This window comes from Lissotriton vulgaris, chromosome 11 (assembly GCF_964263255.1).
Source record: "Lissotriton vulgaris chromosome 11, aLisVul1.2, whole genome shotgun sequence".
In the NCBI taxonomy this organism is placed as follows: Eukaryota; Metazoa; Chordata; class Amphibia; order Caudata; family Salamandridae; genus Lissotriton; species Lissotriton vulgaris.
Genome location: NC_141699.1, coordinates 101430541 through 101443225, shown reverse-complemented (window position 1 = coordinate 101443225; position 12685 = coordinate 101430541). Strand labels below are relative to the sequence as shown.

Below are 12685 nucleotides of genomic sequence, written 5' to 3'. Positions count from 1 at the left end.
TATCTGGAAAATAAATTAGGTTATATCTTGGATGCCTAAATGCCTAGTGAATATGCACCTTGCAAAAATAATTTTGTTTATTCAAACTAGCACAACTGAATCAGCAGCTACAGCAAACCTCAATTATTCTCAGTCAGGCGGAAGGTTAATTAGTATTACCATAAACATCGGAGGCTACCTCTCGCCCTGCTCCTGCTAACAAAATGAGATACGACAGCAGCCACAGGCTCAAATCCAGGGCAGTGGCGTAGCAAAGGGAGTGGGGGGGTCGGTCCGGGGGGGGGGGTGTCGGCGTTCTCCCGCCGCTCTTACCTACAGATTCGGGGTGAACACTGCCCACCCCCCGCCCACCCCCCCTTTAATAGGCCGTCGTGGGGCGGCAAACGATACAGAGATCTCGCCAGCGCCTCCCCTACCCCGCCCTCACCTCACCGTTCAATCTAGCCACGGGCCAAATGACTAGCTACGCTACTGAGCCATGGCAAGGCAGATGGTCTTTAATAGGTTAATAAACCAAGTGCTAATAACACCAGCTAGTACAGCGCGTAGAAAAGGCAGCAATGCAGTCAATAAACACAACGTACTATCACTAAATGAATTAACCCGTTCAGTGCTTCGAACGTCCAACGGTTGTCGCGTGCACTACCTCGCTAGTGCTGCGCACGACCGTTGGACGTCCGAATCCCATTAGCGCAATCGAACGTCCGCACTGGGGCGGAATGTTTGCTCGCGCTTAACGGGTTAAATAGCCCACAGCGTCCAAGCGCTGCATCTGGTGAACCCAGGCTGACTCTACTTAAGTCTAGGTCCTTCCATGACGTATCTGACTAGCGAAGTCCAATTAATCCTCGTTTTCTTAACTGACCAAAACAACGCATTCATTAATTGCACTTCAATTCCGGTTTGCTTGCAACATGGTCATTGCATTTACGAATGACGCTTCCATCGTCCAAAAGTTCTTGAATTCTTGGCGCGTTTACTTGTGCCTGGCCATAGCCAAGGTCACCGTTTGGAGTCCCGACAACATGGCACCGCCGGGTATCCTTTCGATTGATAACCGGTAGATGGACTGATTTAATGTTTGGTGTCAAACTGTTGCACGTCCACGGCAGCCTGCCCTCTAAACCTAAAGTTTGCTGCTAGTGCCACGGCCATTTTTTGGCTCAAGTGCTTACAATCACAGCGGGAGCACTTTCAGCGAAAATGCACAATGCCAACGGGACATAGCATGACGGTTCGGGCAGACGTTTACATTGTTTGGGTTTTCAATGACGCCATCAAAATAAGAACAAAAAACGCATTACAAAAACAAACCTAAACCAGCACCGCCTCTCCCCTACCTCCTCTTCCGCTGAGGAACGCGCAGGAAAGACTGCGAAAAGGCAACAACAACAAAAAAAAACATCGCTGGAAACGTGAGAATGAATCCCGCCCCTCCAGGACTCCCGGACTCTGCCTCATGGTTGCCACGGCAATATTTCTGAAAATATTGTCGTGCTACCGTAAGGCAGGTCATGGAGTCCTCGAGAGGCGGGATCCAGAGCAGACAAATCTGCTCAACAGGAGCTTTTTCCAATGGCAGGCCTCCGTTTTCAGAAGCCTGCCAATGGAAAAAAGGGGCGTGGCTTCACGCCATACTGAATTCTTCTCCTCACAATATCTCTCTGCCTGCAGCAGGGCCATGCCCTGAAATGCAGGCTTCGACCTAAAAAGCATGCTGGCTGGTTTCACAATAGTTTCATGCCTTCAAATCATTCAATTTATGAGCATTCTGTGCGCTGCCTAAACAGTACATTATTATTCTACATGTTTTGAGTTACAAACAACTGTACTTTGGTGCTTCCCTGTTGTTTACTTGCCCCTTCTAGAAAGATTAGTCATTGGTGGAGCTGTAAACTAAGCAAATAGTTGCTGCTATATTTACAGTTCCAGAAAATTAGTTCAGAATTACTTGCTAGGTGATATTGCTTGGTTTGCGTAGGGGTGGAGGAGTACGTTATTGTGATTGGAGAGGCAAGCAGTCTAAAGAGAAATGTTTGGAGTAATGGGATTATATTCAGGTGGCCCAACCACACACCCAGGGGAAACCGGGCCCCAGTAATGGACCTGTGAGCATTAGGAGCCCATCCTCTTCCCATGTGGCCCCCTGCATATGGGATCAAATTTTAGTATCTTTATCTTGTAGTGCCCTATTCGTTCACAATATTTTAAAAAAACATTTATTTGCAGCACAGACATCATTCTGTGTTCCAGAGAACAGTCCTCGCAAAGTTTGTGGCAAGGAAAATGTGTATTAATACCACCCCTCTTCTCATCGGAAGCATGCCAGACCCAAGAAAATTAACAGACCATGCCAGAAATGCGTTCGCATTGGTTGTGCTGATTGGATGAGTCATCAGTGGCAGTTGGAGACTGACAGATGCATTGTCAAAATGGTTTGGGGGGAGGGGGTTGCTCAGGAAATTGGCATTGATGTTTGTGTGTTCAGTTAGGGACTTGGACGTGCTGGACTGTGTGTTGTTTCTCCAACAAGGAGATTGGTCTAAAAGTACCTATACTGCCGGTTGGCCCTGACTATAGCACAAAACTTGTGAACTGTTTCATTCCTATGCCTCCTGTTTATTCCTTTTCACAGCTGTAGCTATCACATTGCAAGCCAAGCCCCACAGCATTATTTGATGCAAATATCCATTAACGGAGCCTTCGGGAATTCAGTTTCCAATATGTCTTGGGGGAGGGGGGGTTGTGTGTGTGCGTGTGTGTGTATCCATCCTAGAGCGACACACCCTATTGGAGTCCTATTATTAAATTCAAATGTCAAACCATGGAGTACAGCGCTTTTCACTCGAGGGAGCCAATATGGTCGCAATATCAGATCCTCCAGCTGAAACCCTTTCTCTCCAGCAAAAGAAACCTTTTAATATGAAACTTCACAGTAAATGGCTTCACAGTAAATGGGTTGAAAGGTTCTAGCCAAATGCAGAGCTGTCCGGATCATCCTAGTTAAAGACGTCCAAAGTGGGGATCATATATGTATGTGTGTCGGCCAATGGATATGACTTCTATCTTATGTTGCCATATGTTGTCATTGTTCTTTTGTTTTTCTCCCATCCGTAGCCTCATTCTCAATATCTTTTTCTCTTTTGCTCTTTTTTTCTCCCCATTTCCTTCTCTCCCACCCTTCCCCTGGTTTCTGTTTGTCTCTCAGCTGGAGGTTCTTCACTACCGCCTCAGTGTCTCCAATGTACACCACGGTAGTCTTGGCCAGCCTGGCTACCCAGCCCTCCGTGCATACCAAGTATTACATCTTTCCATTTGTGTTTTCATTTTGTTTTGTCCCATCGCTCCATCCCATGGCCTGCAGTGTGTGTACGCTCTGATTCAAACCTGCATGCAAAAGGCTTAGTCCTTTAAGAGTACTTTGGGTCTACTTCATTACAGACCGAGGAGGAAATTTGAGGGTGTTGGGGTGGCAGTGGCATTGAAGGATCCTATTTCAGGATGTGCTGTAGACAAGAATATAGGTGTGGATTGCTTTGTCAATAAAACTCAGCATAAAGAGAAGTGCAGGGTCAATGGTAAATCATTGAAACCAGGGAGAGTAGAACCTGTGCTGTGATCTGCATTGCACTTAATGACCATTGGTAGCTGGTCTGTCAAAAAGGACTTTTGCTCTTCAATAAAACTTGATGCAAGAACTCTGGAATTGCAGCTGTTAGACCCAAGGCTGGTAGTGTTTCCATACAGCTGTGTGAGAATGAGTTTAATTTTCCATGGCGCTTTGCACAAATGAATCAACTTACCAGAGAGGTTCTGTCCACTTGGCACATTGATTAACATTTGATTGAAAAATGATTAGTGACCTCAGACTGGGCTTTAGACCACCACTTTTAAAAGGTGATGCAGCAACAGATTCTGTGTGATTGTCATGTTATTAATATTTGCTACTGAACACTATTATGCTGTTGGCTGGGGTTGAATTTATTGTAACATCTGTTCTTCTGTCTTAGCCTGTACCACACATCCGTAATGCATTGCATTGCAAGTTTGTGCTTACATAGATTCTTCTGTCACATTTATTCTCGGTTGCCACAAATGCATAAGGAGTAGAACAAAATTGTCCTCCTTTTTTCGGAATCTGGGAAAGAGGGAGCCTGCATGGTGATAATGGCAGCAGTAGCCTAAATATTATTGCATGGTGGATGTTATTTTATGCTTGTGTGAGTTAAGGTTTTGTTCTTGTATTATTTGGCACAGTGCCTAATAACATGCGAGTTGTTGTTAGCAGTTTATTTTCTGGTATGAAATAGATTAACCAAGGAAGAAGAGTAATAATTTCCCAAATCTTTTGCCAGTTATAAAGAGCAAAGGTAATGACTAACAAGATGCATAGGTTCATGTCCATATGAGCTCCACTTACTGGTGGAGAAGGTGTCGGTGCTGCAAGGCAGCCACAATAGCATGCACCAGTGAAACCCTCTGCCGGTACCACACTGCAGGCCAGTACTTCTTTGCCAGTTGCATAGCACCGCTGTTCCTTTTGGCATGACATTAGCCACCCTATTGATTTGAACAGTTGTGTTTTTGTGACGTTTGCATGCAAAATTGATCCGTCCCGGGATCCTTCTCTGTTTTTTTATGTTTGCTGCTCTCGGATTGTTCTCTTCTACTGAACCATCTGGCTGTTTTACTATGGACCTCTGCTTGGCTATGCGATGCAAGCACTCATGACTGCTATAGTGCTGGATGTTCCTGATGCTCTAATGACTGCAGAATCATATTGCCTTGGTTTGCTTTAGCCTTGCTTTGCTAGTGACTACATGATCTCAATTTTCCAGCGACTGTTATGTGCTTTGCATCTCGTTGCATCGACCTAGTGCAGCTCTGATACTGTTCTCTATTGCAATAGACCACACATTCTAACACTGTTGTATTGTTTATCGGTGGTTCCAACGCTGGTGCATATTGCTATAAGGTTCTGTTAGTTTTCAGTCCTTCCTCTTAAAGTCTATGGATGTGGCTTTGCTGGCTTCTGAAAATACTTGTGGGTGAATTAGATGAATTGGTATTGAACTGCCTGCTTTAAAGTGCTTTCTGGATGCGAGTTGAGCCTGCTTCACCTCTGCCTAGACTTTTTGTCTACCTTTGCCTTATGCTTGCTTCCAATGAAATTTGAATGATTGTTTTGCATTTTTGCATTACTGTAATTGTTGCTGATGTTTCAGACTTCTACTTGTGGAATAGGACCAACTACCGCCTTTCTTACACTGTTTGAATTGAAAGCCGTTAGGATTGCCCTGTGCCTGTCATTTACAAAGCCCATGCCTGAGCTTCAGCCTTAGATTGCACAGATGTAATAGTTATTGACCAACACACTGCTCGCTTGGGTTTAACGTATTGCAAACTCACACATTTTGAAAACAGTGTTTTCTCCTGATATTAATGTGCTATTTCCACAAGTTACATACTTTGCAGGCTCCCAGTGTTTAGAAGCGAACTATCCTTTCAGAGATCCAGTGTAGGCTCACAACTTTAACTGGGTTAGTAAGGGAAGTTCAAACAGCCTCACACCTTGAACAAAGGAGGTTGGCTTCATATTATACCAACTGGACATTCATGCACCATACTCATTGACGTAAACAGATTAGATAGATCTGCTACTCTGCTGCTTTGGAGTATCAGTAACTTTTTTTATTTTGTATCTATTCCTTGTTCTCACCTAGCTAAATCTACATACTTTAGCTTTTCTTTAATCATGAATCCCAATATCCAACAAGATTTCTGTTCCCTGTAACTCAACTTGTCCTGCTTTGCACTTTAATTTGTACATCCGTGGGTGTAATCCACACACACAAAACTGTTCTCAATCCCTGCTATTCAGTTTCCTTCCTCCATCCACCGCTTTTTCAATTCAACTTTCAACTTCTTCAGAAATTTTTTTTTTGCTACCTTTATAAGTTGTGCAGGTACAGCACATTTGGGGGTAATCAAACTCGCATACTCTTAAGTATTCAATTATTTGATACCATTAACACTCTTTGAAGAATTGGAAGAGTTTTAATTTTAAAGCAGTATTATTTCTGCCTGAATAACATGAATTGCCAGACTAATGGTTCTGCTGTTTGAGGCCCGTTCTGATAACTTACTTGAGCTTTTTGAATATGCACCCGTAGAGGGTTTTCTCCTTAACAGATGGTAAAAGTATTATTCAGCTTATGCTTATATTATAGTCTGTACCGTTTCGGATTTCTGTTAAGAAAAAAGATTGTGTGGGCTCTTCCATTGAAAGTAAACTGTCCTGAAATTTTAAACTAATTACTTCTACATATAAACTATTTCTCAGATTGCACCGATCCTTCATAATCCAATAGTAGATCAGTCTATCGGATTGCAGAGATCTTTTAGACTTAGCTCTCTAGCCACAAACTGTCTTCTATCTCGTTTCTTCCCAACTTTTTATCTAAACCCACATTATAGGCAGCAGCCCTATATCTAGCCTCTAACGCTCCAGTTTACGCAATTGTTTCTGTACACTAACCTTATATACGACTATGTCTCGGAATGCACAAATTGTACTCGACCACACCACAGACAATACAGTTGTGTCTTGTTTCAGATATTTTACATGCTTGCACTTCAGACAGCATCAGTGCAACTTAGGGTGCAAAGTTTTTTATTTTCTTACTTTGGGTAGTAGGGCTGCCCCACAGGTTACACTGACCTTACATGCCTCCATGTTTGATAGTAAATGGGCCAATCATGTTGTACAAATTTAACAGACCAGCACCCTAGAGGTAAGAGCTGTTCTTTTGCTCATAGAAATGCTCTTAACAGGTGTCTTAGGCAACAGAGTTATCATTTGTAGTTTATTTTTTATTTTTATGAAATAGATGTAGTACACGCAGACATAGGTTGCTGTTCAGAAGGCTACTCAAATCCATTTAATTACACTAGCAACGAGTGTGGAAACTCTACTCTGTACTTCTTCACTGTAATGATGTACTTAGAGTGTATGTAACAATAGCTCACATATTTAATACAATGACAACTCCCATTACCTAACATCAAATTTACTTAAATTACCTTTCCTAATTTTTCCTCTTTGCTTTGCTGACCTCTAAGACTAAAGAGCTACTTTAGTATTGTGTAGAGATACTAATAACTTTAACTGAGAAATAAGTCTTCTCCCTATTTTCCACCTCAACCACTAGGAATCATTCAACCCCACTGAGGAGCATGTGTTGGTTGTTCGCCTTCTTGTGAAGCATCTTCACGCTTTCACTAACAGCTTGAAACCAGAGCCAGTTTCGCCATCAGCTCATTCTCAAACAACCAACCCCCTGGAGGAGTTTAAGAGGTAATTATTGGGAAGTGGAGTGGCATATAAGGAAAATAAGTGTAACACAGATGAATATAGTTTACCTGTTTCAAGTGCATGCATGTTAAGTATATTTGTATTTGAGAATTGGAGCCCGTCGGGTAATTATATGGACAATTGAAAGAGAGCATTTCTAAATCAAAAAAGAAATGGAAGTGGGGGCTTTCGAGAACAATGAACATTTAGAGCTCAAGACAAAAATTATGCATATGGAGTGGACCATTGAAAGTAGAATTATTGAACTGTTGCTTTTGGAAAGTGCGGCAAGGGATAGTGATGGTCAACAGATAATAAGTTGGGCGTGCAAATACTTTAAAAAAATATATATGTTACTTTTATTAAATTATACAAAAAAGCAAAATCTACTGATATCGATAAGAAACAAACATGGACACGACCTTTGGGTAACAGATGCCCCTCTCGAACATAGGCAAGATAAGTTAAATAGGTCGATAGTCCTATTGCAACTTTTGAAGTATAAACTCAATGTATTTAGCATAAAGGGGGTAGTGCGCTTTTATAGTGACATAGGGAAATTGGCCTGTAGGATTCTCACTCATAGTCATCAATGTAGAATAGTCCTGCCTGCGCGCAGAGACCCCAGAACTCTTCTGTATATGAATATTTTTGACATTGGAGGTAGCCACTTCAATGTAGAACTGTCTGGTGATACCTTCATAAGTCCATGACAGGCAAACTTTAAGCATTTTTTCTGTAGAAAGCAACAGTGATATATATCTATAATTGTGAATTATATTGCAACATTTCTTTTGGGAAATGCATTAAAATAACACTCACCTAAAAGCCCTACTGCAGAGAAAACAATGAAGGGAAAGCTCCCTGTCCGGTCCAAAGTACATCAGCTGCACTCAATATACACCGTAACTTTGAGAGCCAGCAGCATCCATTACCCAGCCTGCACTGTACTGGTAGTTTGTTTCACAGGCTCAGTTCTATTTTCCGTCTCGTGCTGACTGCATCTCTGCATCTGCATCTCAGAGCATTTCAGAGCTGTTTTACCTCTAATTTGCTGATGGCTTTTCTCCAGTATTCATTATGCCTTCACTATTTGTGAAGTGTCCCAAAACCTACAAAATCAAGGTATGTCATACCTGCAGAGGATCATTTGCATGTCTCTTTAAGACGATTGACACTACCGCCTGTACCATACACTCCGCTTCCACTTCAGCCCATCTTTCTACTGGCACCATCTACACCACAATGTGGGGCTCTTCAGGATGTTCCAGTTTCTCCATCACCGCATAGATCACCTATACTTGTACATACCACAAATCGATAAAAAAAAATCCTTCTCTCTGTGTATATTGTGTTTACATACCTCCATTATGGGTGACATCAGGTTCTTTAGCTCATTTGCTGTGTATTTAACATTGTGATGGGGTAACCCACAGCCAGAGGTCCTGGCCCCTGGGCCTGGTCGGGCACAGACAGGCTTGCCTTCGTCGCGTCCGCTGACACATCAGTTAAGTAGGGTGTTGCTCGGTGAAACTCTTCCTCAGCTCCACCCCCTCCTCTTTGAAAACCAGGTGTGGATAATTGCACTCTGCTTTGCCACACCCTCCAAACAATTGGCACACTGCCGCGCTGGACCAAGGCAGGAGAGCAGGTAAACATGAGGCTTGATTAAAAGCGCTATGTGAGGCTTAGTTTAAAATAAAATAAAATGGTTTAAAACAGGATTTTTAAAGCAGTTCACAGCAGTGAAAAACTCTTCCAGCCCCCTGTGGGATGTGACCGGCTGTGACGATGTGTGGGATGTGGGATGTGACCGACTCTCAGCTGCAGCCTATCGTTATTTGCTGAAGAGAGACTGGATGTGCTCATTCGAACTTTTGGATGCTTACTTCCACATCCTAATAGTAAAAAAGCACAGAAAATGTATGTTTCTTTATTGGAAAAAACACATTACCAATAAAAAGGTACTGCCATTCAGCCTCATCTGCATCAAAAACTTTCTCACATGGTTCTAGTTGAAGCTTTTCTTCACAGAAAAGTTTTGTCTACCCATACTTACATACTCACACTGCAAATCAAGTACAAAAAGACTTCAACTTCACTATAGATGTGTTAGACCTACTAGGTATTTGTGTAAACCTAGAAAACCCATGACATCTCTAAATGCCACCAAAGGAGAAGTGTATCCTTTGGAGGCTAGAGTGCGTACCGTTTCGCAGAAATTGCACCAATTACTACTCAAAACCAATCCATCTAGAAGGTAGATTTCTTCTCTAGTGGGAGCAATGGCCTTGTGTGTCTTTCTGGCCCCAATGCTTGTCTCAACGTGAGACCACTACAGCAGTGCTTGGAACACCAATGTTCTCAACACCAAGGGGATTAGGAGGACAAAATGGTCTTAACGCAAGTAGCTCGTCGGACACTTCAGTGGTGGCTCAACAAACATAATCCGCTCAAAGAAGTCCCCTTTCATTAAGACCTACCTACTCAGACCATTGTGACTGACACCTCTCTCACCGGAAGGGGAGCACATCTGAATGATCTAACGATTCAAGGTCGGTGGTCTCCAAAACAACAGCTATATCACATCAACGTCTTCCAGCTAAAAGCAGTGCACTTAGCTCTCAGGGCATTTCTCCCAGCTTTAACTTCAGCATACTAGTACAGATGCAAAACACTGCCTTTGTATACTATTTAAACGCACACGGAGGAGGCAAAATCAGACTTTATATCTTTGCAAGCACAGACGATTTGCTGTGGACTCGCAGCCAGCAGTTTCTTTCTTCAAACAATTCATCTGCCAGATCTTTAAAAACAAGCAAGCAGTTTTTCTAAGCAGATGTTTCTACAAAAACCACGAGTGAGGACTCTAGTCAGTCTAGTCATAAGCTTTTATTCGATTTGAAAGTACAAATCATACAAGCTAACATTAAAAAACAATTCCTTATATATATAATGATGCAAAAATTACTCAGAATATACACAGGGATAATGCATAAAAAAGGAAGGGAACATATACAGACAAATAATGGGCAACAGTTAATGGTTTAGAGATATAAACAGTATAAAAACTATACAAAAAGATCATATGTGTACAGACAGGTGAAAAAAATATATTTGTCACACCAAGTGATATATCCTGGCAGCTGTACATTTAAAACAAGGGTCCGAATGGCTCGGGTGAACACAGGAGGGTTAAAATGATGTATGAAGAAGGACCATACATTACATACTGTAAGCATAATACTGGGTTAATAATTTCTATACTCTGTGTTAACAAAAACATTTATGTACAGACAGGAATGTATAAAAATAATAGCAGCACTATACTTTTCCTGGCAGCTGTACATCTCAAAGGGCGTAATACGGGCATAATACAAAGTTAAAAATGTTTTATATACAACATATACAAATCATTTATGTACAGACAGGTATGTATAAGATTATGGCAACACTATACTCTTCCTGGCAGCTGTACATTTCAGAATAAAAGTGGCAACAAAAAAGCAAATATCCACATTCTCTAGAGAAGATAATATCAAAGCAGTCTTTGAAGATCGGATATTATATTTTATAAAGATGGGCTTTAGATATTTTACCCTTAGAAAGTGGTAAAATTTACAGAAAAGTAAAAAATGGCAACAGCTCTGTCGTGAAGTATTGTCACACGGGCAGGGAGTCTCAGATCTAACTTTCTGGTTTGGGAACGCAACAAGGTGATGTACAATACCCAATCTGACTCGGGTTAGTACAAATTGGTGGGAAGGACGAGACACTTTCGCAAGGTAAGTTTGAAGCCCTGGAGTTAAATTCAATTCCTTATAGAACTTCACGGTGGCTAACTTACCGTGCACTTTGTCTCGCTCAGCCTTTTTAAAGTTTAAAAATGTTTGTTTGATTTCTTTTTTGGGAATTGCGACTGCCAGTTCAGGATCAAGGAAAACATCAATATCAAATAAAAATTTATACCAGAATTGGATGTATCTCAGCCACTGTATACGTGACGAGTGGTCCAAACCTATACAGTCAAGAATAATCTCTTGAGTGAATCGAGTCTCTGGCTTAGCCCAAATAGAACGCCACAATAAGAGTGGCCGAACGGCTGCTAAGTCAGATATAAACTCGATCCCTACCTCATCATGAATTAATTGTACAGAGGCAGAAGAAGGGACGCATAACAGTCTCTTTAAAAACTTATTTTCATCTTTTTGGAGCGAAGGACTTTCACTATGGCCCCACACACCCGCCCCATACAATGCGGAGGAAACACAGCGGATGTTATATATATGGATCATATCTGGGATGCTTCTCGATCCAAGTTTAGATGCAAATCGAAATATACTGCTGGTGGTCATAACATTTTCAGTCTGATATTGTCGAACTCAGAAGTCCATGACCCATTATTGGTATAAGTAATACCCAAATAACAGAAAGATTTAACGTGTGTCATTTTATCACTATCCAAGAAAAAGCTATGCTTCAGTTTATTTACAGCCTGCCCGCATGACATAACGTAGGTCTTGGATTTGTTCACACAGAGCCTCCTATTTTGAATAAACAGCATAAAACTATCGATTAAGCGCTGTAGCCCAATCTGGGTGCGGGATAAAAGAACAGCGTTGTCCGCGTATAGTAAGAGTGGGACAGGTTTACCTCCAATCAAGGGAGCGTCTGCTGGGATATCGGCCAGGGTACGATCAACACAATTAATAAAAAGAGAAAATAAAAGAGGGGCCAGAACGCATCCCTGGCGAATTCCCCTTGAGACTTTGAGGAATGGGGTGCATTCGCCTAGGGTACCATAACGGACCTTGCAAGAGAGTTTCTCGTAAAGCCTGGCTAAAAAATGGACAATTTCCTTCGGTGCCCCTGACTCTAGCAAAACCTCCCAAAGAATAGCATGATTAACTAAATCAAACGCGCTGCTCAAATCAGCAAAAGGTTGCCCTTTTTGGCTACAGTATATTTATTAATAATGAGGTCCAAATTTACACATTGCTCCAAAGTGCCCATACCTTTCCTGAAGCCATATTGCACTTTTGTTAAAATATTCGAATCAGTTGCCCAGGTTTCTAACCTTTTGAGCAGAATCCTGCTCATGACCTTTACTGAGGCGTCCAACAAAGAGATCGGACGGTAATTGGAGGCCTCAGATTTGCTACCTTTTTTGAATAGGGGAATGATAACTGATTGGCCCCAGGAAGGAGTAAAATTGCCTTCTGCCGCACAGTTAAAAGTCCTCACCAGAATAGGAGCCCACAGATTCGGTTCAGCTTTTAGTAAATCGATGGGGACCCCATCCGGGCCCGGAGCTTTCCCCCCCTTACTATT

At 42.0% G+C, this 12685-nt stretch overlaps 1 protein-coding gene across 2 annotated transcripts in view; it reads left to right on the top strand.

Annotated features, from left to right (window-relative positions):
- SMPD4 (sphingomyelin phosphodiesterase 4) overlaps positions 1 to 12685 on the top strand; it is a 601593-nt gene that overhangs the window by 268125 nt on the left and 320783 nt on the right. The window contains exons 11-12 of one of the 2 annotated variants that reach the window (XM_086942783.1): positions 3209 to 3298; positions 7212 to 7357. In XM_086942783.1, the coding sequence (XP_086798909.1) occupies positions 3209 to 3298; positions 7212 to 7357 (236 nt within the window). The remainder of the gene's footprint in view (positions 1 to 3208; positions 3299 to 7211; positions 7358 to 12685) is intronic. The other variant, XM_086942784.1, reaches the window with a different exon arrangement.